Here is a 27,127-nt window from a genome sequence, read left to right as displayed (position 1 = left end):
GTGTGTGTGTGTGTGTATGGTGTGTGTATGGTGTGTGTATGGTGTGTGTGTGTGTGTATGGTGTGTGTATGGTGTGTGTATGGTGTGTGTGTGTGTGTATGGTGTGTGTATGGTGTGTGTGTGTGTGTGTGTGTATGGTGTGTGTATGGTGTATGTATGGTGTGTGTGTGTGTATGGTGTGTGTATGGTGTGTGTGTGTGTATGGTGTGTGTATGGTGTGTATATGGTGTATGTATGGTGTGTGTATGGTGTGTGTATGGTGTGTGTGTGTGTGTGTGTGTATGGTGTGTATATGGTGTATGTATGGTGTGTGTATGGTGTGTGTGTGTATGGTGTGTGTGTGTGTATGGTGTGTGTATGGTGTGTGTGTGTGTGTGTATGCTGTGTGTATGGTGTGTGTATGGTGTGTGTATGGTGTGTGTATGGTGTGTGTGTGTGTATGGTGTGTGTGTGTGTATGGTGTGTGTATGGTGTATGTGTGTGTATGGTGTGTGTGTGTGTATGGTGTGTGTATGGTGTATGTATGGTGTGTGTATGGTGTGTGTGTGTGTGTGTGTATGCTGTGTGTATGGTGTGTGTATGGTGTGTGTGTATGCTGTGTGTATGCTGTGTGTATGGTGTGTGTATGGTGTGTGTATGGTGTGTGTGTGTATGGTGTGTGTGTGTGTGTATGGTGTGTGTATGGTGTGTGTATGGTGTATGTATGGTGTGTGTATGGTGTGTGTATGCTGTGTGTATGGTGTGTGTATGGTGTGTGTGTGTATGGTGTGTGTGTGTGTGTGTATGCTGTGTGTATGGTGTGTGTATGGTGTGTGTATGGTGTGTGTGTGTATGGTGTGTGTGTGTATGGTGTGTGTATGGTGTGTGTGTGTGTGTGTGTGTGTATGGTGTGTATATGGTGTATGTATGGTGTGTGTGTGTATGGTGTGTGTATGGTGTGTGTGTGTGTGTGTGTGTATGCTGTGTGTATGCTGTGTGTATGGTGTGTGTATGGTGTGTGTATGGTGTGTGTGTGTATGGTGTGTGTATGGTGTGTGTGTGTGTGTGTGTATGCTGTGTGTATGGTGTGTGTATGGTGTGTGTATGGTGTGTGTGTGTATGGTGTGTGTATGGTGTATGTATGGTGTGTGTATGGTGTGTGTGTGTGTGTGTATGGTGTGTGTGTGTGTGTATGCTGTGTGTATGGTGTGTGTATGGTGTGTGTGTGTGTGTGTATGGTGTGTGTATGGTGTGTGTATGGTGTGTGTATGGTGTGTGTATGGTGTGTGTATGGTGTGTGTGTGTGTATGTATGGTGTGTGTATGGTGTGTGTGTGTGTGTGTGTATGCTGTGTGTATGGTGTGTGTATGGTGTGTGTGTGTGTGTATGGTGTGTGTGTGTGTGTGTATGGTGTGTGTGTGTGTATGGTGTGTGTGTGTGTGTGTATGGTGTGTGTGTGTGTGTGTGTATGGTGTGTGTGTGTGTGTGTATGGTGTGTGTGTGTGTGTATGCTGTGTGTATGGTGTGTGTGTGTGTGTGTGTGTGTGTATGCTGTGTGTATGCTGTGTGTATGGTGTGTGTATGGTGTGTGTATGGTGTGTGTGTGTGTGTGTGTGTGTGTGTGTGTATGCTGTGTGTATGGTGTGTGTATGGTGTATGTATGGTGTGTGTATGGTGTGTGTGTGTGTGTGTGTATGCTGTGTGTATGGTGTGTGTATGGTGTGTGTGTGTATGGTGTGTGTGTGTGTATGGTGTGTGTGTGTGTGTGTGTGTGTATGGTGTGTGTGTGTGTGTGTGTATGGTGTGTGTGTGTGTGTGTGTGTGTATGCTGTGTGTATGGTGTGTGTATGGTGTGTGTGTGTGTGTGTGTGTATGCTGTGTGTATGGTGTGTGTATGGTGTGTGTATGGTGTGTGTATGGTGTGTGTGTGTATGGTGTGTGTGTGTGTATGGTGTGTGTATGGTGTATGTATGGTGTGTGTGTGTGTGTGTGTATGCTGTGTGTATGGTGTGTGTGTGTATGGTGTGTGTGTGTGTATGGTGTGTGTATGGTGTGTGTATGGTGTATGTATGGTGTGTGTATGGTGTGTGTGTGTGTGTGTGTATGCTGTGTGTATGGTGTGTGTATGGTGTGTGTGTGTGTGTGTATGCTGTGTGTATGGTGTGTGTATGGTGTGTGTATGGTGTGTGTGTGTATGGTGTGTGTGTGTATGGTGTGTGTATGGTGTGTGTATGGTGTGTGTATGGTGTGTGTATGGTGTGTGTGTGTATGGTGTGTGTGTGTATGGTGTGTGTGTGTGTATGCTGTGTGTATGGTGTGTGTATGGTGTGTGTGTGTGTGTATGGTGTGTGTATGGTGTGTGTATGGTGTGTGTATGGTGTGTGTATGGTGTGTGTGTGTGTATGGTGTGTGTATGGTGTGTGTATGGTGTATGTATGGTGTGTGTATGGTGTGTGTGTGTGTGTGTGTATGCTGTGTGTATGGTGTGTGTATGGTGTGTGTGTGTGTATGGTGTGTGTATGGTGTGTGTATGGTGTGTGTATGGTGTGTGTGTGTATGGTGTGTGTGTGTATGGTGTGTGTGTGTATGGTGTGTGTGTGTATGGTGTGTGTGTGATGTATCATTCCATTATTCTGATGTCATAAACACATGCTTTCTGCAGCTAAAAAGCAGGTAAAACGCTGGAATTTTGATGTTTGTTGCTTTTTGCTACTTGTCATTGACTTCAATGTTAGCAAAACGCAGCCCAAATGGCAAAAACAACTGACATGCTGCTTCTCTGGACGCTGAGTTTTTGCCACAAAATATGTAAATTTCACGCAGCGTTTATAACAGCAAAGTGCGCACAAGAAATCCCCATTTCTCACAGACTTTGCTTGGAAATCACAACGCATGCATTTTGGCATTGAAAAGGTGCAGTTGAAAACGCTGCTGAAAAGCAGGTGAAAACGCATCGTGCGCACACAGCCTAATAAATATATTTCTCTTTTTATGTCTTTCAAATTTCCATTGTGGGCTGCGTCGGGAGTCCCCGGGCTGCGTAACACCTGCATGTGTTTTTTGTTTTTTTTTGTCTTTTTTAATAAATCTGTGAACCAGGGAAAGAGTTGTGGGGGGTTCACAAACTATTTTTGTGTTTTTTCTTTTTTTCCTTTATACCTACTGAGCTAGTAATGGGGGGTGTAGCCGCCTCTCAATACTAATACCTGGGGTTGATGCCGGCTGACATTACACAGCTGACATCCGAATGACTGTGATTGCAAATGCAAAAGGGAAGAGTTGCGGCGAGGCATTAGAATTGGAGCATCTAATGTGATGTGCAACTTCTGGGCGGCTACGGGCTGCTGTTTTTAGGTTGTGAAGGACTTAATAACCATGGACCTTCCCACCTTGATAATACCAGCCCCAGCTGTCTGCTTTACCTTGGCTTGTCAAAAATTATGGGACCCCATTGTTTATAATTTTATTAGGTTAAACCAGGCTAAGCACCCTTTAGTACTACATGAAAGGCACTAAAGGGTGCGAGTGTATGATATGTAGCGGGGATGTCACATTATATATCTGCAGGATATCTCTCTATTCTCATATATTTCTATCCTCTATCTAGCTATAGATTTATATTTTTTGTGTGCATATGTGAAGCTCGGACGGCTCTGACTAATTGTTCAGTACAAAGCAGCTGCGGTGCTTGGACTTACAGGCCGGTTCCTGGATTCATGGATAAGCAAAAAAGGATTTGTATCAAGAATCCGCAAATAAAACTCACACCTTTTTATTGAATGAATTTAAAACATGATTGCACCAAGCATGGCCGTAGCGGTCCGTCTATACTGTCTGTGCTTGATATTATCATGTTTTAAACCGATTCAATAAAGGTGTGATTTCTATTTGCCGGATACAAATCTTTTTTGCCTCAGTAGATGTGTTTGTGTATATTGGGATGTTGAACTTTGCTTTGGGCTTCTTCCTGTTGTTCTGCTTGCCTGTGTTTCAACAAACTTTATTGATACCTTGTTGAATGATCCCTGGAACAGTCAATATCTCTATCTTTTCTTTGTCCTCTATAACTATCTTTTTATTATCATCTTTCAAGGGACCTATACCATCCGTTGTTTTTCTTTTTGGCCTTGATGTACTTAGAACATTTTTGGTGTGTTTTTTTATGGTCACTGGTGATTTTGTTTTCAGTAGATAATTTTGTAGCTTGATTTCTTTTTTTACATTTCCTATTGAGATCTTTATACTCCTGAAATGCTATTTCTGTATTCTCAGCCTTCAAGATTTCTCACCCTCTTGTTTTTCTGTTCTTATACTTTGTACAGTCTTATTTATCCATAGTGGTTTCTTTTTGTCCCTGGACATTTTATTACCAGAGGGTATAAGTTTTCTACAGGATTCTAGTGGTATATGCTTAACGCCTTCACCACCTTGCGACTTTTTTTTTATTTTTTTCCTTTAATATAGCCATATGAGGGCTTATTTTTTTTTGCGGGACGAGATGTACTTTTGTATGGCACCATTCATTGTACTGGAAAAAAAAAAAATTCTTAGTGTAGTGAAATATCAAAAAGTGCAATTCCGCAACCGTTTGGGATTTTATATTTACAATGTTCATTATATGGTATAACTGCCCTGGCAGTATAATTCCTCAGGTCAGTACAACTTCATAGATATCAAACACGTATGGTTTTGGTGAGATGCCTTATTTCGATTGCCTCTTATTGTTTTTTATTGTAATGTTGCAACGACTCAAAAAAACGCAATTCAGGCTGAGCTCACAAGTCGCATGTTCTAGGTACGCAGGCTGGTCCAAATTCACAAGCGGTTGCTGCTGATGTTAAAAGAAGGACCCTTTTTTGCATTATAGAGGTAGTTCATAAAAGTGTACAATATAGAGTGCTGCTTACCAAAAAGAGTGCCAGTGGAAGGTCTGGAGCCCTGTACTAGAGCCCTGTCCTGGAGCCCCGAGACTCGCCCTGAAGCCCTGTCCTGAAGAGCCGAGACTCGCCCTGGAGCCCTGTCCTGGAGAGCCGAGACTCGCCCTGGAGCCCTGTCCTGGAGACCCGAGACGAGCCCTGTACTGGAGCCCCGTCCTGGAGACCCGAGACGAGCCCTGGAGCCCCGTCCTGGAGAACCGAGACTCGCCCTGGAGCCCTGTCCTGGAGAGCCGAGACGAGCCCTGTCCTGGAGAGCCGAGACTCGCCCTGGAGCCCTGTCCTGGAGACCCGAGACGAGCCCTGTACTGGAGCCCTGTACTGGAGCCCTGTCCTGGAGACCCGAGACCCGCCCTGTAGCACTGTGCTGGAGCCCCGAGCCCCGTCCTGGACCGTTGCACTGGTATCCTGTCTGATTATTAGTTTAATCTATCTACAATTTCTTTGCCAGCCTTTGCTCCATCCTGCTGATGAGAACCATGATAAGGGTTAAAGGAGCAAACCCAAAAACTGACCCACTTCTTGGTGCAGCGATTTACCTAGGAGCCAAAACAAATGCAGATCAGAAGTCACTGGCCCTTGGGCCCAATGATGATGGTCGGATGGTCCCTTCCCAGGAGAAAGTATTACTGACTTGTGATGTTGAAGCTTGGATTGGGTGATCTCTAGGTCACTGTTGGAGGTGTACAATTGAACAGTGCACATAGGATCGGCTGCTCTGCTTTGTCTTGGACAGCCAGTAGAGATGGGTGAATAGTAACTATTCAGGTTTGGATTATTTGTAACGAATCCCAAAGTAATATTTCGGCATTCATCATGAATAACGGACCTAATGCAAGTCAATTGGGAACCCGAGCATTTTTCATGAAGATTGCTCAAATAAATACACAGGTTCCCCATTTACTTGCATTAGGTTCGTTATTCGTGACACCGGAATAGAACTTTGGGATTCGTTACGAATAATCCGGACACAAATAGTTACTATTCGCTCATCACGATCAGCCAGGCCTTCCATTCCGTAGAATGAGTGACGTTCATGGCGGGACATGAAGCCATTGAGTGTTGTAACGTGGTGGATGATAATGCTGCTTCTCTAGGTATTCTCGCCACCTTAATCTTCTAGTATTTTATGACCGTGTTGCTTTGACTAATGTACAAAAAGAAACAACTGTAAATTGGGCTCCCAGGCTTGCAGGACATTGTCTCTGAGACCTAGCCACTTCCACCTTCTCCCAGGACTTCCAGGACATTGTCTCTGAGACCCAGCTGCTTCCTCCTCCTTCAGGAACAGGCATTACATTGTCTGAGACCTGACCGCTTCCTCCTCCTTCCACGACAGGCAGTACATTGTCTCTGAGACCCGACCGCTTCCTCCTCCTTCCACGACAGGCAGTACATTGTCTCTGAGACCTGACCGCTTCCTCCTCCTTCCACGACAGGCAGTACATTGTCTCGGAGACCCGACCGCTTGCTACTCTCAGGACAGGCAATACATTGTCTCGGAGACTCAGCCACTTCCTCCTCCTCCTCCTCCTCCCAGGACAGGCAGGACATTGTCTCTGAGACCCGACCGCTTCCTCCTCCTTCCACGACAGGCAGTACATTGTCTCTGAGACCTGACCGCTTCCTCCTCCTTCCACGACAGGCAGTACATTGTCTCGGAGACCCGACCGCTTGCTACTCTCAGGACAGGCAATACATTGTCTCGGAGACTCAGCCACTTCCTCCTCCTCCTCCTCCTCCTCCCAGGACAGGCAGGACATTGTCTCTGAGACCCGACCGCTTCCTCTTCCTTCCAGGACAGGAAGTACATTGTCTCTTAGACCCAACCGCTTCCTCCTGGCAGTCCTAACATTAAACCTTTGCCTCTCCAGATCTGTGTATGTTTTGCCCCATTGTCGGGCAGGCTCTCGGCAGACCTTCCCTCGGATCTATGGCTACAGTTGGATACGTCTGTGGGGTGACGGAGAGTTTCGCTTCTCTGTGGTGATTCTCTCTGATTTGGAGCCTGCAACGTGACATTACTGCAACTTTCATTATATATTTCCAAACTTGTGTGCGTATTCTGTGCCGGACTCTTGGGAGGGCCGGGCGCAGATTTCTATAAATTCATCGTCCTTGTATTCAGTCAGGAGACGGGAGATGTTCTCTGCTCCCGATTCCGGCTTTACTCCCCAGTCTGGAAATAACAGCAGCTGAAATTGCTTTCTTTTTTTTTCTTTTTCATTTTGTGAGAATTTTACGCTCAGTCAAGGAGTAGATTGAAAAGCCAGAATGACTGTAAACCTCAGGTGGATCTGGAGAATTCGTCTGCCGGATACTGGGATCTGCTGCAGAGCATTGCAGCCTTTCCACACCGGAGTGTAAGAATATGCGCAGAGCACTTAGCAATCACACTTAGGGTCAGCTTTATTGGCAGCAAACTGGGCGATTGCCAAGGGTCCCCATCCCCAAAGATAGGGAGCAGAGGTCACCCCAGGTTCATCCATTCGGAGGGGCCCATCCTGATTGGCCACCACTTAGTTATATCCATTTCTGCGGTACAGTGGTACTGTAATTTCCCTGCATTACTGCTCTCCATTCTATAATCTGCAGGTCACTGTATGCCTGCGGTCTAGAGAACGCAGAGAGAATGCATAGGACTGACAGGAAAATCAAGAGGCGGGAAACGCCGACAGCCGGCTCCATGGAAGGAGACGCCGACAGCCGGCTCCATGGAAGGAGACGCCGACAGCCGGCTCCAGGGAAGGAGACGCCGACAGCCGGCTCCAGGGAAGGAGACGCCGACAGCCGGCTCCATGGAAGGAGACGCCGACAGCCGGCTCCATGGAAGGAGACGCCGACAGCCGGCTCCATGGAAGGAGAGGCCGACAGCCGGCTCCAGGGAAAGAGTCGCCGACAGCCGGCTCCAGGGAAGGAGACGCCGACAGCCGGCTCCAGGGAAGGAGACGCCGACAGCCGGCTCCAGGGAAGGAGACGCTGACAGCCGGCTCCATGGAAGGAGACGCCGACAGCCGGCTCCATGGAAGGAGACGCCGACAGCCGGCTCCAGGGAAAGAGTCGCCGACTGCCGGCTCCATGGAAAGAGTCGCCGACAGCCGGCTCCAGGGAAGGAGACGCTGACAGCCGGCTCCATGGAAGGAGACGCCGACAGCCGGCTCCAGGGAAGGAGACGCCGACAGCCGGCTCCAGGGAAGGAGACGCCGACAGCCGGCTCCATGGAAGGAGACGCCGACAGCCGGCTCCATGGAAGGAGACGCCAACAGCTGGCTCCAGGGAAAGAGTCGCCGACAGCCGGCTCCAGGGAAGGAGACGCCGACAGCCGGCTCCAGGGTAGGAGACGCCGACAGCTGGCTCCAGGGAAGGAGACGCCGACAGCTGGCTCCAGGGAAGGAAAGCTGTTTACTTGACCATGCGTTTCATGGATGGTCCGTACTCTTCATCAGGCACATAGTCATCATTAGAAAACACATGACCTTTATATAGGCCAATAACGACATCATACTTAATTATTCAAATATTATATAAATTAATAATAGATCAAAAATTAATCTAATACATACAGTACAGACAAAGTTTGGATACACCTTCTCATTCAAAGAGTTTTCTTTATTTTCAGTACTCTGAAAATTGTAGACTCACATTGAAGGCATCAAAACTATGAATTATCACATGTGGAATGAAATACTTAACAAAAAAGTGTGACACAACTGAAAATATGTCTTATATTCTAGGTTCTTCACAGTCGCCGCCTTGTGCTGTGATTACTGCTTTGCACACTCTTGGCATTCTCTTGATGAGCTTCAAGAGGTAGTCACCGGAAATGGTTTTCCAACAGTCTTGAAGGAGTTCCCAGAGATGCTTAGCACTTGTTGGCCCTTTTGCCTTCACTCTGCGGTCCAGCTCACCCCAAACCATCTCGATTGGGTTCAGGTCTGGTGACTGTGGAGACCAGGTCATCTGGCGTAGCATCCCATCACTCTCCTTCTTAGTCATATAGCCCTTACACAGCCTGGAGGTGTGTTTGGGGTCATTGTCCTGTTGAAAAATAAATGATGGTCCAACTAAACGCAAACTGGATGGAATAGCACGCCGCTGCAAGATGCTGTGGTAGCCATGCTGGTTCAGTTTGCCTTCAATTTTGAATAAATCCCCAATAGTGTCACCAGCAAAGCCCCCCCACACCTTCACACCTCCTCCTCCATGCTTCACGGCGGTGGGAACCAGCCATGTAGAGTCCATCCGTTCACCTTTTCTACAAAGACACGGTGGTTGGATCCAAAGATCTCAAATTTGGACTCAACAGACCAAAGCACAGATTTCCAGTGGTCTAATGTCCATTCCTTGTGTTCTTTAGCCCAAACAAGTCTCTTCTGCTTGTTGCCTGTCCTTAGCAGGGGTTTCCTAGCAGCTATTTTACCATGAAGGCTGCTGCACAAAGTCTCCTCTTAACAGTTGTTCTAGAGATGAGAAGGTGTGTCCAAACTTTTGGTCTGTACTGTATATACTTAGTGGGGAAAATAAGGATTTGATCCGAGGCTGATTTTGCAGTTTCCCCCCTACACGGAATGGAGCAGTCTCTAACTTTTATCATCGGTAACTTCAACTGTTTGAACCTTTGTTTGCAGTTACAGAGGTCGGATGTTTCCGGGGCTTCTTCACCAGATTTGCACAGACTGCACCAGGGGTTTCGGCGACTCCTCCATGCAGATCTTCTCCAGATGTTTCAGGTTACAGGGCTGTCACTGGGCAACATTGAGTTTCAGCTCTTTCCAAAGATTTTCTATTGTGTTCCGGTCTGGAGACAGACCTTGTGTATGGGGCTGTGTGAACCCTTCGGTCTCCTGATCCCAGATAATAATTTTATTCATTTATATAGCGCTATTAATTCCACAGCGCATTACATACACTGGCAACACTGTCCCCATTGGGGATCACAATCTAGAGTCCCTAACTGTATGTCTTTGGAGTGTGGGAAGAAACCGGAGAACCTGGAGGAAACCCACGCAAACACGGGGAGAACATACAAACTCCTTGCAGATGTTGTCCTTGGTGGGATTTGAACCCAAGACTGCAGTGCTAACCACTGAGCCACCGTGCCGCCCACAGATCTTCTGAGTATGAGGCTTGTGCGGATCCGAACACACGATACCAAAGATGAGCTTTCTGGGAAGTTCGTGTTACAGTTCAGGTCCAGAGGCTGTAAAAAAAAAAAAGGAAAAAAAAAAAGCACTTTATTAAAAAATATTAGGATTATACTTACAGGTCCCACGACTCGTCCTGCAGACTCTGTCTCCCGGCTGCTTCTGCTTCCGAGTCCAATCATTGCTATACCCCCGGGTAAACACCACTGACTAAAGGACCTTCCATGACGTCATAGCCATGTGACCAGTCTGGTGTGAATGTTGTACAGACATTGGCTTACAGACTGGTCACCTGGCTATAATGTCATGGAAGGTCCTGTTAACTTCCGGGGGTATTCACTGCACTGCTCGTCACTCGGCAGTCTTCGGCTGTTTTCGGCCGTTTTCGCGGTGACGTCAGGGTTCACCCGAGTCCATGGCTCATAGACCTGATTGAACTTTGATTGTCACTGTGTAAGTCTCACATTGGTATCACCCGGCACGGCACACACTGTCCTGACAGGAGCGGGACGGCTGCATGTATTTCCATGCAGCTGAGGCGCTCGTGTCGGGAGAATGTCAGGCCGTGCGGGGTGATGCAATGTGAGACTCGCATGAGTCATACGCAAGTGGAATCATACCCTCAGTGTCAGCCTGCTTCTCTCTCTGTACAGAGTGATGAAGCTGAGCTGATATGGCTCTCTTTCTCTTGCTCTGTAGAGACACTTGTCTATACAGAATGATGAAGTAGAGCTGACATTGCTCTCTGTAGAGACAATTATCTAAACAGAGCATTGAAGCAGAGCTGACATTGCTCTATCTGTGGATTATGAGTCTAAATGCTTTTTTTTTTGTTTTACTTGTAATAAACAATTTTTTTCTGTTTACTAGAAATTCATGGTGGCCATGTCTAAGTTGGCGTGACACCATGAATTTCAGGCTTACTACCAGCTGTGAATAGAAAGCTGGTATTAACTCCTTTATTACCCAGTGTGCCACCGCCATCAGGGCCGCTGGACGAGGCGGATAAAGCACCTGGCAATGGCGCTAAGAAACAATGTGCCATTTCCAGGGGCGGCTGCGGTTTTTAGCACGGGGGGCCCAGAACGCTTGGGTCTTACCACACTGGGAATCCCAGCCGCCTGGCTTTCCATGACTGGCGATCAAAATACGGCAGGAGCTCATGCATTTTTTTTTTTTTTTAAATCAGATCGTTTTTATTAAACATTGGTACAAAACAGAGAAATGATCATTGCATAACAAATACACATTTTCATAGTAAGTTAAACATCATCATATTATGCAGAGCTATATAATTACTCCTCATACACATTTATGATAGTATTTTGATTTTCTATAAACTAACCAGTTAAACTACTTAACTTCTTTAAATAAACAAAGAGTTAAGGATAAAAGTTGTTTTTCCTACCATGTTTGTCCCGTTCAACACTCCTTCTCCGACCAGGTCACTCCATAACATTTTCCATTCAGTCACATCTAACGCTCATGCATTTTTTTTAAATTATTTTTTTTAAATAATTAAAAAAAAAAAAAAAAATTAATGGGCTTCCCTGTATTTTGATTGCCAGCCAAGGTAAAGCCAGGCAGATGGGGGAGGCAGCCCGTAGCCGTCCAATGTATCTGCGCTGAGAATCAAAAATCCTGCGGAGCACTACATCATTTTTTTAATTATTTATTTTTACACTACTATATGTGTGAGGGACCCAACAACCAATCACAGACGCTGTCGCGCACAGTGGGTGTCTGTGATTGGCTGTTGGAGTAACCCGGAATTTGCCCATACATTCTGGATGCTAGAATATATGTACTGGTTTTAGGTACTCCAGCATCCAATCAGACTCCCATTCTGCGTGACAGCGTCTGTTTACTTTACAGTTAAAATAACAGCCACCGCAGAGAAAAAAGATTTTATTAGAAATAAAACAGAAGACATTTAGGACTCCATCTTTATTACTCAAAAAAAAACCCTCCGACGTAATCCAAAGGCGGGCGAGCATCTTCAGCTCTGCTACATCTGACTTACAGGACCTTCCAGAACGGCATAGCCATGTGACCAGTCTGTAAGCCAATGTCTGTACAACATTCACACCAGACTGGTCACATGGCTATGACGTCATGGAAGGTCCTTTAGTCAGTGGTGGTTACCTGGGGGCACAGCAATGATCGGACCCGGAAGCAGAAGCGGCCGGGAAACAGAGTATGCAGCATGCGTCGCAGGACCTGGAAGTATAATAATATTTTTTAATAATGTGTTTTTTTTTTTCCTCCAGTTTCTGGACCCGAATTGTAACACGAACTTCCCAGAAAGCTCGTCTTTGGGATCGTGTGCACAAACACTATGTGGCACAGAGCCTTTACAGTTCGGGTTCGCCTGTCACTAGTTCTGGGGTGAAGTAGACGACGTCACTCATGAATCTATGGGTCCTAAATACCTGTCAGATCTGTCATATCCTCTGAACATTGATCTGGGCACGCATCTGTAGGAGGATAAGGGGCGTCCATGTGGCGCACTTTTCTTATAATAGCGGTCATGTGAAACGTTTTCCTTCTTGTTGTATAGTACTGCTGGATGTGATGAAGGGCGCACACACTTCTGCTCACCCTCGCACTCCCTGTGTCCAGGGCCTGTAGTAATACCCCATGAGGTCTTGGAGCCTGAGCGGCCGCTTACATGGGTGCTGCAGAGACTCTCACATCCTACTACAATGTACAAATATGAGATCTGTTCCATGATCATTACACCTACGCCTGCCACAGGGACAAGGGGCATTCTAGAGGAAAGACAGTTCAAATATAAGCACATATTGTGATTCTTTTCTGTAAGAGCAGTGAGACTATGGATTCTTTACTGTAAGAGCAGTGAGACTATGGATTCTTTACTGTAAAAGCAGTGAGACTATGGATTCTTTACTGTAAGAGCAGTGAGACTATGGATTCTTTATTGTAAGAGCAGTGAGACTATGGATTCTTTACTGTAAGAGCAGTGAGACTATGGATTCTTTATTGTAAGAGCAGTGAGACTATGGATTCTTTACTGTAAGAGCAGTGAGACTATGGATTATTTACTGTAAGAGCAGTGAGACTATGGATTCTTTACTGTAAGAGCAGTGAGACTATGGATTCTTTACTGTAAGAGCATTAAGATTATGGATTTTTTACTATAAGAACAGAGACTATGAAATTGTTTGCTAAATTTCTATTGATGCACTAAATAAAGTTCGAGGGTCTGGCTGCCGTCCTTGTAAAATAGAATATTACAGCTTATGGGACATTGATCTGCTGTATATGATGTGATCCTTCTAATATGGGGCTATTCGCATCGGCCCCGTGGGGTTTTTGCTTCCTCTGGATCAACGTCAGGTTTGAGCTTATATCAATTGTCTTATATCTACCTTTGTCCTTAAAAACTATGAAACTGTAAACCCCCCTCAAAAGACAAGGGGGGGGGTCCTTCCCTCCACCTTGAGAAAAAAGGTTCAATCCCTCTAGGAAACCAGCCTTCCTCACTACGAGAACTAATATGGAGCTGGTGTGCTCAGGAGCTGGTTCTCTACTGTAAGAGCTGTGACTTATGTAGAGTTGACCTCGGGATGGTCAGTCGCTCGGTTGACAATGGTATAAATACTTTGGTGGAGTTTTTTTCTTTTGTCTTTTAGCAGAAAATAACAAATACTTATGTAAATGTGTGAAATTCTTGTTTGGAAAATTGGGACATTGGGGAATGGGGGGGTTCAGGCAGCCGATTCACCATCTCCATACTATCGGTATAGACACCGCGGCCTGTAAGCGGCTCGGCCGGTGACGCCACGCGGAGAGGACTCGCGCTCCATTGTCTTTCCTTTCTTTTCCAGCTTTTCTTCCCTGAATCTGTTTCACTGATTTTTCTTCCGCCTCTTGTAGACTTTGTTTCTGTCCTCATTGCTGTGTCTGCCCCGCTGCCGCCATTGTCTGCACTGTCCTCTCTATTAATATAGCTTTACGCTGCTGTCTTAGGTGCTTGGATCGTCTGTCGCAGTCTTGAGGCGTTCTATCAGTTCTTGTACTGATAATTCACTTGCTTTCCTTTTCTCAGGCCCCTCGGAGATTTTCATAGAATTGTGCAGTGAGTCACTCACCTGGGAACAGGAAAAATTGCTTGAATAGATGAGAAAATGAGCAGAGCAAGGCGGGGGCTGAGGTGAGGCCCACCGGAGGTCAGGCAGAGACAGAGGTGAGGCCCCACCAGGGGTCAGGCTGAGGCGAGGTCAGACGGAGGCAGAGGTGAGGCCCCACCGGAGGTCAGGCGGAGGCAGAGGTGAGGCCCCACCGGAGGTCAGGCAGAGTCAGAGGTGAGGCTCCACCGGGGGTCAGGCGGCGGCAGAGGTGAGGCCCCATCGGAGGTCAGGCAGAGACAGAGGTGAGGCCCCACCAGGGGTCAGGCTGAGGCGAGATCAGACGGAGGCAGAGGTGAGGCCCCACCGGGGGTCAGGCTGAGGCAAGGTCAGACGGAGGCAGAGGTGAGGCCCCACCGGAGGTCAGGCAGAGTCAGAGGTGAGGCTCCACTGGGGGTCAGGCGGCGGCAGAGGTGAGGCCCCATCGGAGGTCAGGCGGAGGCAGAGGTGAGCCCCACCGGAGGTCAGGCGGAGGTAGAGGTGAGGCCCCACCGGAGGTCAAGTGGAGTCAGAGGTGAGGCTCCACCGGGGGTCAGGCGGCGGCAGAGGTGAGGCCCCACCAGGGGTCAGGCTGAGGCGAGGTCAGACGGAGGCAGAGGTGAGGCCCCACCGGAGGTCAGGCTGAGGCAAGGTCAGACGGAGGCAGAGGTGAGGCCCCACCGGAGGTCAGGTGGAGGCAGAGGTGAGCCCCACCGGAGGTCAGGCGGAGGCAGAGGTGAGGCCCCACAGGAGGTCAGGCAGAGTCAGAGGTGAGGCCCCACCGGGGGTCAGGCGGCGGCAGAGGTGAGGCCCCACTGGAGGTCAGGCAGAGGTGAGGTCAGACGGAGCCAGAGGTGAGGCCCCACCGGAGGTCAGGCGGAGGCAGAGGTGAGGCCCACTGGAGGTCAGGCGGAGGCAGAGGTGAGGCCCCACCGTAGGTCAGGCTGAGGCAGAGGTGAGGCCCCACCGGAGGTCAGGCTGAGGCAGAGGTGAGGCCCCACCGGAGGTCAGGCGGAGGCAGAGGTGAGGCTCCACCGGAGGTCAGGCAGAGGTGAGGTCAGGCGGAGGCAGAGGTGAGGCCCCACCGGAGGTCAGGCGGTGCAGAGGTGAGGGCGTTCGTTGAGTTTGTGCCAACCTTTTATGTGAAGGAGAAGTGTAGAAATATTTGAGTGCTCTTCACCAGTTTTGAGTGATACGGAGCTGGTCTGGTCGATGAGTGGTGGTTGAGTCAGAGCTTGGTCTTACTTTAGGAACATTGACCCGCCATTCTATCATCAACCTTGTCTTTACATTTGAGCCTGGGTTTTGTGGATTTTAGAGGAACTACTTGGCGTGTCTGGGGCGTAGTGGACGACGTACTCCTCTCACTCATGGATCCACATGTCATAAATACCTGGCAAATATAATACGTTATAAATATTTCCTGCTTTGGCTTCGCGTTGATCTGGGCACGCATCTGGAGGAGGATAAGGGGCGTCCATGTGGCGCACTTTTCTTATAATAGCGGTCATGTGAAACGTTTTCCTTCTTGTATAGTACTGCTGGATGTGATGAAGGGCGCACACACTTCTGCTCACCCTCGCACTCCCTGTGTCCAGGGCATGGGTTAGAGATGCGGCACCCTGTACACCTGGTGTATCGCTCGTAGTAATACCCCTCAAGGTCTTGGAGCCTGTGCGGCCCGCTTACAGGGATGCTGCAGAGCATAATTCACCCTGGAGCACAAGGTCTCTGTGAGGAATATGGCATTCATACACGCCAGTCCACTGCCACTTCATAGTTACACAATCCTGCCCTGCAGCAAGAAGTCACCCAGATCTGGGCACCAAATGGCAGGCGACAAAGTTAATTCAAATTGAGGAAACCGCTCTGGCCCCAGCAAGCTCCCTGCTGACCACGTAATTCAGCTAGGGAAGTGGGTGGGCAGCTGCATGATTCAAGACAGCTTCACAGGCATTTTGTAGTCAGTCTGGCTCTGGGGAAAAAGTTACAATACTGGGGAGTGCGTAGCCCCCACAAATAGGGCACACATATTTACAGCTTTATGACGGCAAGATGCACGTGACACATTTTTTATTAATAGTGGGGCATGTGTATCCGTCCAAAATTAATAACTCGCTGATGAAAGCCACCAGACACATCATGTTTCATAGCTATGGATTGATCAAATCATAACTAGAAATATGATGGTAATCTCTTCCCTGTGGAACACTCAGGCGGAATTATGGGGAAGATGTTGAGTGTTGACGGAAGTGACGAGGTCATATCACGTGGGCTTGACATACTAGAGATGCCAGGGCGGGGCTGTGAGGTGTGGTGTGATGTCTGCGTGCCCCCTCCCCCCCTTCCTCCGTACCCTCCCGGCTGGTTCATGACAGTCTTTGATTCTCCTCTCCTCCAGTTGGAAAGTTTTTATAGGGAAATGATACAGGTCACCACTTCTGAGGTGTACCCCCCATTCACCTATATTTATACAGTGCTTTGAAAATGTATTCATTCCCTGTGAACTGTTCCACATTTTTCTCATTGTATCCACAAACTTAAATATATTATTGGGATTTCATGTGACACAAACACTAAGTAAAAGTATTTGTGACGTGTGAAGGAAATGATGCCCGTTTTCTAAATATTTTAAAATGTGAATATTAAAATTGTGAAGTGCATTTGTATTCAGCCCTCTGCTGTCTGATCCTCTTTTATCTATGTTATCCATCGCCCCCAGACATCACATAATTATTGAATTTCCTCCCCCTGGGTAACGATTTCTCTCATTTATTACTACAGCTGTTCTGTGAATGACTGTGAATGTTCTGTGAATGAGGTTCATATGAGAACATCAGGGATCAAACACCATCTTGAAAACCAAGGAACCCACCAGACAGGTCAGGGATAAAGAGGAGAAAAGCATGGTTAGGTTCTAAACAAAAAAAACAAACTGCCCAAGCTCAGAACATCTCATGGAGCTCTGTTCAATGCATCATACGTCTGATCCTTCTGCAATACTTGTTTTTTCCCCCAATATTTTGTCCTGTGTTCTTTTTGCACTTGGCGGTCTTGTATTCCAGTGTTGGTTGTTTTGTTTTTGTTTTTATAATTGTTTCAATAGAAGATATTAATTTCTTATTTTGGCTTGGCTTATTTTTATCGATTTCACCAAAGTAATATCAGCCTGATGGATGGTCTAAGCTGTATTTCCTATGCATGCTCTAATCATGCTTGGAAATATGCCATTAATATCTTCCACCAGGGTCTCTGGGGGGTTGAAGTGCGCAGAAATCTTGTAGATCCCCCAGTTTTTGGGGTCTGAGTTGCATCCCATTGATAAGCCCCCCTCCGAGCTCATCGAGGGGAGGGATGTGACTGATATGAAATATATGTGGATTTGGAGTTTTTGTCTGTGTTTCAATCCTGTCGGATATAGTTTCCTGTTGAATTGTTCCATTTTTGGAATCATAGTGCTTTTCTCAATATAAGAATAAATTGTGTGTCCCCCCCCCCACCACCACACACAGGTCAAATATCTTTATGTAACTGTATGCTAGTGTATTGCTTTGTCCCCTTTTTCAGCATCGGATGAGTTTTTTTTATTAAATATGTGTAATGCTTTGCTCCTCTTGCTCTATAAAGCGCCTCCATGATACCTCATGAGGCCAAATGTTACCAGATTGGGCTTGTGAGTGGCTGAATCAATACTTTGCTTGGCTTCTTGTGGAGGTTGCTAGTGACTGCCCTGAAGAGTGAGTGAGTGTGAGTGTGAGAGTGTGTGTGTGTGTGTGTGTGTGTGTGTGTGTGTGTGTGTGTGTGTGTGTGTGTGTGTGTGTGTGTGTGTGTGTGTGTGTGTGTGTGTGTGTGTGTGTGTGTGTGTGTGTGTGTGTGTGTGTGTGTGTGTGTGTATTATATACCATATATGACAAAAAAACACCAGTCACACACTGTGAAAAAAAAACAAAAAAATTCTACCTTCTACATAAATGGAGGTATTTGGAATATTATAATGGCCATTGTAATACCAGCCCAGCGCCCCTTCACGGCCTCCTTACACTACACTGCATCTTCTCTGGGTTTTAAAAACCTACAAGATCAACTGGTGAACAAAAAGGAGGCTAATGAAGCAGCCAGGAGCTGGGGTGCAAGTCCAGCAACAGAGCACCACTCCCTGTTATATGCATTATACAATAGAAAAAAAACAGAATGAAACCGCGGTTCCCTCGCTGGTTTCCCACGCTGGTGCTAACCTGAGTTCACACCGTACTGGCAGCACCTTTACTATGTGAACAGGTGCGTATCTGGATGGGGTAGAAATATGAGACAAAAAAGACCATTCGCACACTGTGAAAAAAACAAAATAAATCGTATATATAAAATAAACAAATATATACACAAATTTTCCATGTGTTGGATTTGGATGTGTATCATCTACTATGTTCACTGAGCTTGTACCCGATAGCCGGCCAAGGGTGAAAGCTGCTGGTACCTTGTCCATCACTCAGTTGCATCTTGCCCTGATGAGTGGAGTCAGAAGGGTCCGGTGTGTGACCCATTGGTGGCAGTGCGGGGTTTTCTCTGTGACCTCCCTTGCTTTCCTCTGAGAATGTGGTTTGTAGAGGAACCCATAGGTGTCCTGTGATCAGGGGGTAATAATGAATGATGGTCCTTGATCTGTATTTTTAGTCTGTGAGCTGCTGAAAATGGTTTACATGCAACATGTGAATTGCAGGTAGTGACCATACAGAGGGGAAAGGGCCCTGCCCTTGTGGGCTTACAGCCTACAGGGTATTGTTGGGTGGAGGGGGGCTGTAGGTCTGGCGGTGAAGTGGCAGCAGAGTCATTCCATGCTGTAGACTTTCATAAAGAGAGGAGTCTTTAGGTTGTGTGTATGATTGCTTTTGTTGGAGACAATCAGTTGTCGTGACTTTCCAAGGTTTGGAGTTGCTCTTGTGAGGAGTGTATGAGGGTGGAGGAGAAGAGGTGGAGGTGGTCTTGTGAGGAGTGTATGAGGGTGGAGGAGAAGAGGTGGAGAAGGTCTTGTGAGGAGTGTATGAGGGTGGAGGAGAAGAGGTGGAGAAGGTCTTGTGAGGAGTGTATGAGGGTGGAGGAGAAGAGGTGGAGAAGGTCTTGTGAGGAGTGTATGAGGGTGGAGAGGAAGAGGTGGAGAAGGTCTTGTGAGGAGTGTATGAGGGTGGAGGAGAAGAGGTGGAGAAGGTCTTGTGAGGAGTGTATGAGGGTGGAGGAGAAGAGGTGAAGGTCTTGTGAGGAGTGTATGAGGGTGGAGGAGAAGAGGTGGAGAAGGTCTTGTGAGGCGTGTATGAGGGTGGAGGAGAAGAGGTGGAGAAGGTCTTGTGAGGAGTGTATGAGGGTGGAGGAGAAGAGGTGGAGAAGGTCTTGTGAGGAGTGTATGAGGGTGGAGGAGAAGAGGTGGAGAAGGTCTTTTGAGGACTGGAGATGATTGTGAATGATATTGACCTGAAGCTGTATGGAGGCGACAGATTGTGGGTGATTGTTAGTAAGCTGGGTTTGTTAGTGGTTTTTTTTTTAAAGTGAGAGAAGGAGGAGGAGGAGGAGGAGGAGGAGGAGGATGAGGCTGATAGACAGTGTGTGGGCAGCAGAGAGTTGATGTTTGAGCCAGAGTATTTCATCTGAGGGTCATCAGTGATGGTCCTGGCAGCCATGGGACTGAAGGTAGGCGGTGAAGAGCAGGGGTACCAGGCCTGAGCTTTGAAGAATGTTGCTTGAGAGAGGGTGAGATGACTCCTCTGGTCATGATGTTTTCTTCTGGAGCCGTCTGACTGATGTCTGAAAAGTAGAAGGGAAGAAATCTGTGGTTACTGATAATTGTTTTTCTATGTTGGCAGCATGTTCTGCGGCACTTTACATTTCAGAGGTGATGGGTATAATCCGAGACATTGCAGAGTTCCACATAATGGAGCACGTAGCAGGGGTTGTGAGGAGTCCAAGTCTCCCAGCGAGGTGTGAAGGCCATGGTGAAGAGAAGTGTGTGTGTGTAGTGTGTGTGTGCTGTGTGCGGTGTGTGCTGTGTGTGCTGTGTGTGTGTGTGTGTGTGTGTCTGTGGGGGCGGGCGGGCATAGGATTTAGGGTTTTATGTCCCAGCATTGTGAGGGGGGTGGTGTTGTTGCTTGAGGTAGTGTGAATGTCTTGTGTCTTTAAAGTGCACTTGGTAATCAAGGTGTTTTTTTTGTTGTTGTGTTGTCGGGTGTTGTATGAAGTTGTGGATGTTAGTTTGTTGTAAGGCTACATGCACACGCTGCGTTTTTTTGCAGTTTTGTTGTCAGAAAGTTCTGACTTTTGACTTCCCAGCAAAGTCTATGAGAATTCAGATTTGCTGTGCGCACGTTGCAGTTTTTTGGTCTGCAGTTTTTTGGTCACAAACCTCTGACAGACTGCAGCATATTCTTTCTGCGTTTGTCCCCGTGCTTCTCACTTGTGAAGGGAGGACTCGCAAATCAATCTCCCGCCGACTTGGGTCGGCAGGGGATTGATCCCTGGTGTCTGGCCGGACGACGGTCCCCATATAATGTATGGAGACCAGAATCCGGAGCAAAGGGGTAGGAGCAAGCGCTTCATACTCACCGATCACCGGCGCGTCTGTCACACTGCTCCCCCGGCCTCTCATTTTTCCTTTGGGGGCGCTCATTAGACTCATACATATTCACTGCTTCCCCTGTCCACTAGCGTCTGTGATTAGTTGCAGTCAGACATGCCCCCACGTTGAGTGACAGCCTGTCTGGCACTTCCAATCACAGACCCGGTCTGCAGGTCTATATCATACAGTAAAATAAATTTAAAAAAAAAAAATTGTGGTAGGGTCCCCCCATATTATGATACCCAGCACAGATAAAACCAAGGCTACAGGCTGCAGCCCCAAGCCGTGCGCTTACTTGGCTGTGTATCAAAATAAGATGAACCGCATGCCGCTTATTTTTTTTTTTTAGTTATTTAAATGATTTAAAAAAATAAAAAAAAAACCGCCATGCGGTCCCCCCCAAAATTGACACCCAGCCAAGATAAAGCCAGACAGCTGGTGGCTGGTATTCTCAGGCTGGGGAGACCCACGGTTATTGGGAGCTCCCCAGAATAAAAATAGCAGCCTGCAACCACTCAGGATTGTCGCATCCATTAGATGCGAGAACCAGGTAAAGTGCTGGGGTTGTCGCATTTACCCCTGGTGTGGTGGCAATCGGGGTAATTAAGGGGTTAGTGGCAGCCCACAGCTGCCACTTAGCCCTAGATTAGTAATTGGAGTCTGAGATCACCTCCCCTGTAAGTGAAAAGAAATAAACACAAACACCCAACAATCCTTCATTTGAAATAAAATACAAAGACCCTCTTTCACCCCTTCATTAACCCCCCCCAAATCACCCCTGCAGGTCCGACGTAATCCACATGAGGTCCCACAACGATTCAGCTCTGCTACATCTGAATTAACACCAAGCAGCCATAGAACATGATTGTCCGCTGTGAGGTTCATGCAGAGACTGGATACGCCGCGTGATCAGTGGTAACGTCACTCAGATTAACTGCGCCCACAGCTGGAGGTTCCCACACTTTTCCACCTGTGACCGCTGGTAACTTGACCTCAGGGGACCTCAATGAACTCAGGTGAGGTCACTGAAGCCCTGCACCCCCCTTCCCCCGGCCAGCAATGTCACTGTTAGTGTGGGGCCATGCCCATCCCCTCGGCCCAGCCCTTTAACACTGACAGTGCCGGCCTGGGGGTGGGGGAGTGTAGGGCGTCCCTGCACCCTACCAACCCTTTAACACTCATAATGCTGGCTAGGGAGTGAGAGTGGACCCTTATGTTCCCCCCTATACTAACCTACCTTCACTTCCCATATCCTATTATTCGCTCATTTCACCTCATCTCCAGAATCTGACCCTTTCTAAAGGGGGCTTTACACGGTAGCGATATCGCTAGCAATTTGTAGCGATAGCGAGTGTGTAAGTACCCGCCCCCGTCGCGCATGCGATTGTTTGTGATCGCTGCCGTAGCGAACATTATCGCAATGGCAGCGTCACACATGCTTACCTGGTCGGCGTCGTCGCTGTGACTGCCGAACAATCCCTCCTTCAAGGGGGAGGGACGTTCAGCGTCACTGCAATGTCACTAAGCGGCCGGCCAATCAAAGTGGAGGGGCGGAGATGAGCAGGACGTAACATCCCGCCCACCTTCTTCCTTCCGCATTGCGGCCGGTGGCAGGTAAGGAGACGTTCCTCGCTCCTGCGGTGTCACACATAGCGATGTATGCTGCCGCATGAGCGATGAACCACCTGGATAAACAACCCTAACCGATTTTTAAGTTTGGGACGACCTCTCCATGGTGAACGATTTTCACCATTTTTAAGGTCGCTGGTCAGTGTCACACGCTGCGATATCGTTAATGACGCCGGATGTGCCTCACTAAGAACGTGACCCCGACGACAAAACATTAACGATATCGTAGCGTGTAAAGCCCCCTTTAGCCTTGACTTGGCAAAAATGTCTTTATATTATTCATCCTGAACTACTGCATGTTTCTACTCAGCAGTATCCCTCTCACCAAACCTTCTCCTAAAATGTATCCTGAATGTAGCAGCCAGCATCGTGTTTCTGTCCAGCCGCTACAGCGATGCCACCACGCTGTGCCAGTCATTGAACTGGTTACCCATTCTCTATAGAGTACAATATAAACTTATCCCCTCATTTCTGTCTGCCCACTTACCCCATAGCATCCAGCCGGTAGTAACCTCTGAGGCCACTGAGTGATGAACTATCACCTTCTGAGCCCAGACCATTTATTTCTTAAAGACCTTTGCAATCTGATGAAGCGCAGCACTGCCCGGCCTCCCAACAGCTGCCTTGCTGGGGCTGATGCTACACATTGACACCAGTGCCATGGGTTAGCCGCTGGCGCAGGTTGGACAAGTGGCAACACCGCGGGAGTGTGGACACATTGAAGCAGAAATCCAACCATCTCACTAAAGAGCTTGTGCAGCTGTGGCGGGTTATCAAGACCATGACAAGCTCCTCCATGATGGAGAGCAGGCAGAAGAGATACATTACAAAGTGGACTGGTTTCCCGAGCAATATGCAGCCCCTCATTACCGTCACTCTCAGTCCTGGGGAGAGCCCCATCCTTCGTCATCAGTCAATGTTTGAGGAACTCTCAGGCCGCAATCCTAGGACTGTGCGAGTCTGCCTGGGCACAATCTGTACCAATGTGTAGTGCAGACCTGGTGCAGGCGCCGGTGCCTCGTCTGCCGGGGAGCATTGGATGAGATTGGGGCCGCACTCGGCTGCTGATTGAGATCTGTGTTCACTTACAGACGGATTTGCAGCCAGAGTGAGCGAGATGATTGTCCGTGTTATGGCCTGTAATGAGCTCACTGCTCCCAGACACCACTGGCTCCTCCGAAATCGGCTTTCTGCAGAGGAGAAGGGGGCGTCGGGGCCAGTGTGCCAGAGCAATTTTCAGGCTGGTGTCAGTCTCTCTTCTATCGTCTCTTTCCATGTATTTCCCAAATGACAGCAAAATAAAAAGATGCGTAACCTGGGCAGCTGCATCGAGCTCAATCAGCCGTCCGCCCTACAATCCTCAGTGGAGCCAGCGGACACCGCACAGGCTCCTGGCCAAGAACATACGGGCCCTATACAGTACAGCTCATCCTGAGGCACAATTCCACCAGCGTAAGAGGTGGTAGTGGCCCCCTGACCACATGGGCTCCCTCTGCTGGCACTCACTTCTAAAGGGAGGACGGAGAAATGATCAGATTGTGGGGAGAATTAGAAAATCTGGCCCTGAGATAGGACATGTCCAGGTGCAATCTGACCACTCATGAAGTTCCTGAGTCTGAGAGTCCTGTGTCCAAAAACCAGCCCGACTCAGAGGAGTGCCCTGTGTAAATGGAGCCTCCCACCTCCGCGGAGCAGCCCTTGTCCATGGAGCGTCCCACCTCCGCGGAGCAGCCCTTGTCCATGGAGCGTCCCACCTCCGCGGAGCAGCCCTTGTCCATGGAGCGTCCCACCTCCGCGGAGCAGCCCTTGTCCATGGAGCGTCCCACCTCCGCGGAGCAGCCCTTGTCCATGGAGGTCCCACCTCCGCGGAGCAGCCCTTGTCCATGGAGCGTCCCACCTCCGCGGAGCAGCCCTTGTCCATGGAGCGTCCCACCTCTGCGGAGCAGCCCTTGTCCATGGAGCTTCCCATCTCTGCGGAGCAGCCCTTGTCCAAGGGGCGTCCCACCTCCGCGAAGCAGCCCTTGTCCATGGAGCGTCCCACCTCCGCGGAGCAGCCCTTGTCCAAGGGGCAGTCCAGTGCACAAAGTAATAAAGAGAAGAAATCAGTGACATTTTACATTGCTGACCTCTTGTGAAGGACACTCTAAGGCCTCCACCATTTATCCTTCATCTGCCGCAGGGTCTTCATTTCATTACAACAAAGATCTGTACAAAAAATGAAATTTGAATCAAACTGTCTCCATTCAGCATTTAGAAGACGCCCTCCGCCCTGAGCAGTGGAGAAATGACATCCACCACATTCCTAGGACGAGGCTCAGGCCCAGGAGAGGACAGTCAGCGGCTACAAGGGGCCCAGAAGGTTCTGGGATAAGGTGGACTTACAGAAGGTGGATGGCAAACCATCACTATTCGTAGGAGAGGACAATGTGACCGCTGACAGGATGTTTCTAGCAGTAATGCTTCCCACACAAGGGCAGCGTTCTCTCCCAATGCCGGGACGTCCCCCATGGTCTCTGCTACATCATAACTCCACCACATACAGTCATATGAAAAAGTTTGGGCACCCCTATTAATGTTAACCTTTTTTCTTTATAACAATTTGGGTTTTTGCTATTTCAGTTTCATATCTAATAACTGATGGACTGAGGAATATTTCTGGATTGAAATGAGGTTTATTGTACTAACAGAAAATGTGCAATCCGCATTTAAACTAAATTTGACTTGTGCAAAAGTAAGGGCACCCTTTACTGACTTACTAAAGCACTAAATTGGTTTTGTCACCTCATTGAGCTTTGACCTTCATAGGCAGGTGTATCCAATCATGAGAAAAGGTATTTAAGGTGGCCACTTGCAAGTTGTTCTCCTATTTGAATCTCCTATGAAGAGTGGCATCATGGGATCCTCAAAACAACTCTCAAATGATCTGAAAACAAAGATTATTCAACATAGTTGTTCAGGGGAAGGTACAAAAAGTTGTCTCAGAGATTTACACTGTCAGTTTCCACTGTGAGGAACATAGTAAGGAAATGGAAGAACACAGGTACAGTTCTTGTTAAGCCCAGAAGTGGCAGGCCAAGAAAAATATCAGAAAGGCAGAGAAGAACAATGGTGAGAACAGTCAAGGACAATCCACAGAACACCTCCAAAGACCTGCAGCATCATCTTGCTGCAGATGGTGTCAATGTGCATCGGTCAACAATACAGCGCACGTTGCACAAGGAGAAGCTGTATGGGAAAGTGATGCAAAAGAAGCCGTTTCTACAAGCACACCACAAACAGAGTCGCCTGAGGTATGCAAAAGCACATTTGGACAAGCCAGTTACATTTTGGACGAAGGTCCTGTGGACTGATGAAACAAAGATTGAGTTGTTTGGTCATACAAAAAGGCGTTATGCATGGAGGCAAAAAAACACGGCATTCCAAGAAAAGCACTTGCTACCCACAGTAAAATTTGGTGGAGGTTCCATCATGCTTTGGGGCTGTGTGGCCAATGCCGGCACCGGGAATCTTGTTAAAGTTGAGGGTCGCACGGATTCAACTCACTATCAGCAGATTCTTGACAATAATGTGCAAGAATCAGTGACGAAGTTGACGTTACGCAGGGGATGGATATTTCAGCAAGACAATGATCCAAAACACCGCTCCAAATCTACTCAGGCATTCATGCAGAGGAACAATTACAATGTTCTGGAATGGCCATCCCAGTCCCCAGACCTGAATATCATTGAAAATCTGTGGGATGATGTGAAGCAGCTGTCCATGCTCGGCGACCATCAAACTTAACTGAACTGGAATTGTTTTGTAAACAGGAATGGTCAAATATACCTTCATCCAGGATCCAGGAACTCATTAAAAGCTACAGGAAGCGACTAGAGGCTGTGATTTCTGCAAAAGGAGGATCTACAAATATTAATGTCACTTTTATGTTGAGGTGCCCATACTTTTGCATTGGTCAAATTTTGTTTAAATGCGGATTGCACATTTTCTGTTAGTACAATAAACCTCATTTCAATCCAGAAATATTCCTCAGTCCATCAGTTATTAGATATATGAAACGGAAATAGCAAAAACCCAAATTGTTATAAAGAAAAAGGTTACCATTAATAGGGGTGCACAAACTTTTTCATATGACTGTAACACTACCATACATGACTAGAGGTAGAGGGAATTGATGATGGGAGACGTCACACCACACAAGTGCTGCAGCGTCCTGCACTTTGGTTTTGCTTCACAATCAGATCGCTCGGACATGTTCTGGCCACAATTTCTGTTACACTCCTCCTGTTTCCCCAGCGCTTATGTGGACTATTTCGTTATGAAGTACCTTTTTACTAGGCCACCATGCGGAGAGGAGACGTCACCGTCCTCCAATACCATATGTTACAGAGGCGGAGAGGAGACGTCACCATCCACCAATACCATATATTACAGGGGAAGAAAGAGACATCACCGTCCTCCAATACCATATATTACAGAGGCGGAGAGGAGACGTCACCGTCCTCCAATACCATATATTACAGAGGCGGAGAGGAGACGTCACCGTCCTCCAATATCATATATTACAGAGGTGGAGAGGAGACGTCACCGTCCTCCAATACCATATATTACAGAGGCGGAGAGGAGACGTCACCGTCCTCCAATACCATATATTACAGAGGCGGAGAGGAGACGTCACCGTCCTCCAATAACCAATATTACAGGGGAAGAGAG

At 47.8% G+C, this 27,127-nt stretch overlaps 2 protein-coding genes across 2 annotated transcripts in view; one reads left to right on the top strand and one right to left on the bottom strand.

The window, feature by feature from the left end:
- Positions 1–27,127, top strand: part of LOC142257161 (opioid-binding protein/cell adhesion molecule-like) — a 258,031-nt gene that overhangs the window by 140,332 nt on the left and 90,572 nt on the right. The gene's annotated exons all lie outside the window — the stretch shown is intronic.
- Positions 18,517–27,127, bottom strand: part of LOC142257160 (uncharacterized) — a 101,237-nt gene continuing 92,626 nt past the window's right edge. Inside the window, exon 2 of the mRNA XM_075329280.1 lies at positions 18,517–19,980. Coding sequence (XP_075185395.1) covers positions 18,954–19,980 — 1,027 coding nt within the window. The 3' untranslated portion in view covers positions 18,517–18,953. The remainder of the gene's footprint in view (positions 19,981–27,127) is intronic.

Source organism: Anomaloglossus baeobatrachus, chromosome 11 (assembly GCF_048569485.1).
Source record: "Anomaloglossus baeobatrachus isolate aAnoBae1 chromosome 11, aAnoBae1.hap1, whole genome shotgun sequence".
NCBI lineage: Eukaryota > Metazoa > Chordata > Amphibia > Anura > Aromobatidae > Anomaloglossus > Anomaloglossus baeobatrachus.
The sequence above is the reverse complement of the archived record's forward strand: the minus strand, read 5'-3'. Positions and strand labels throughout refer to the sequence as shown.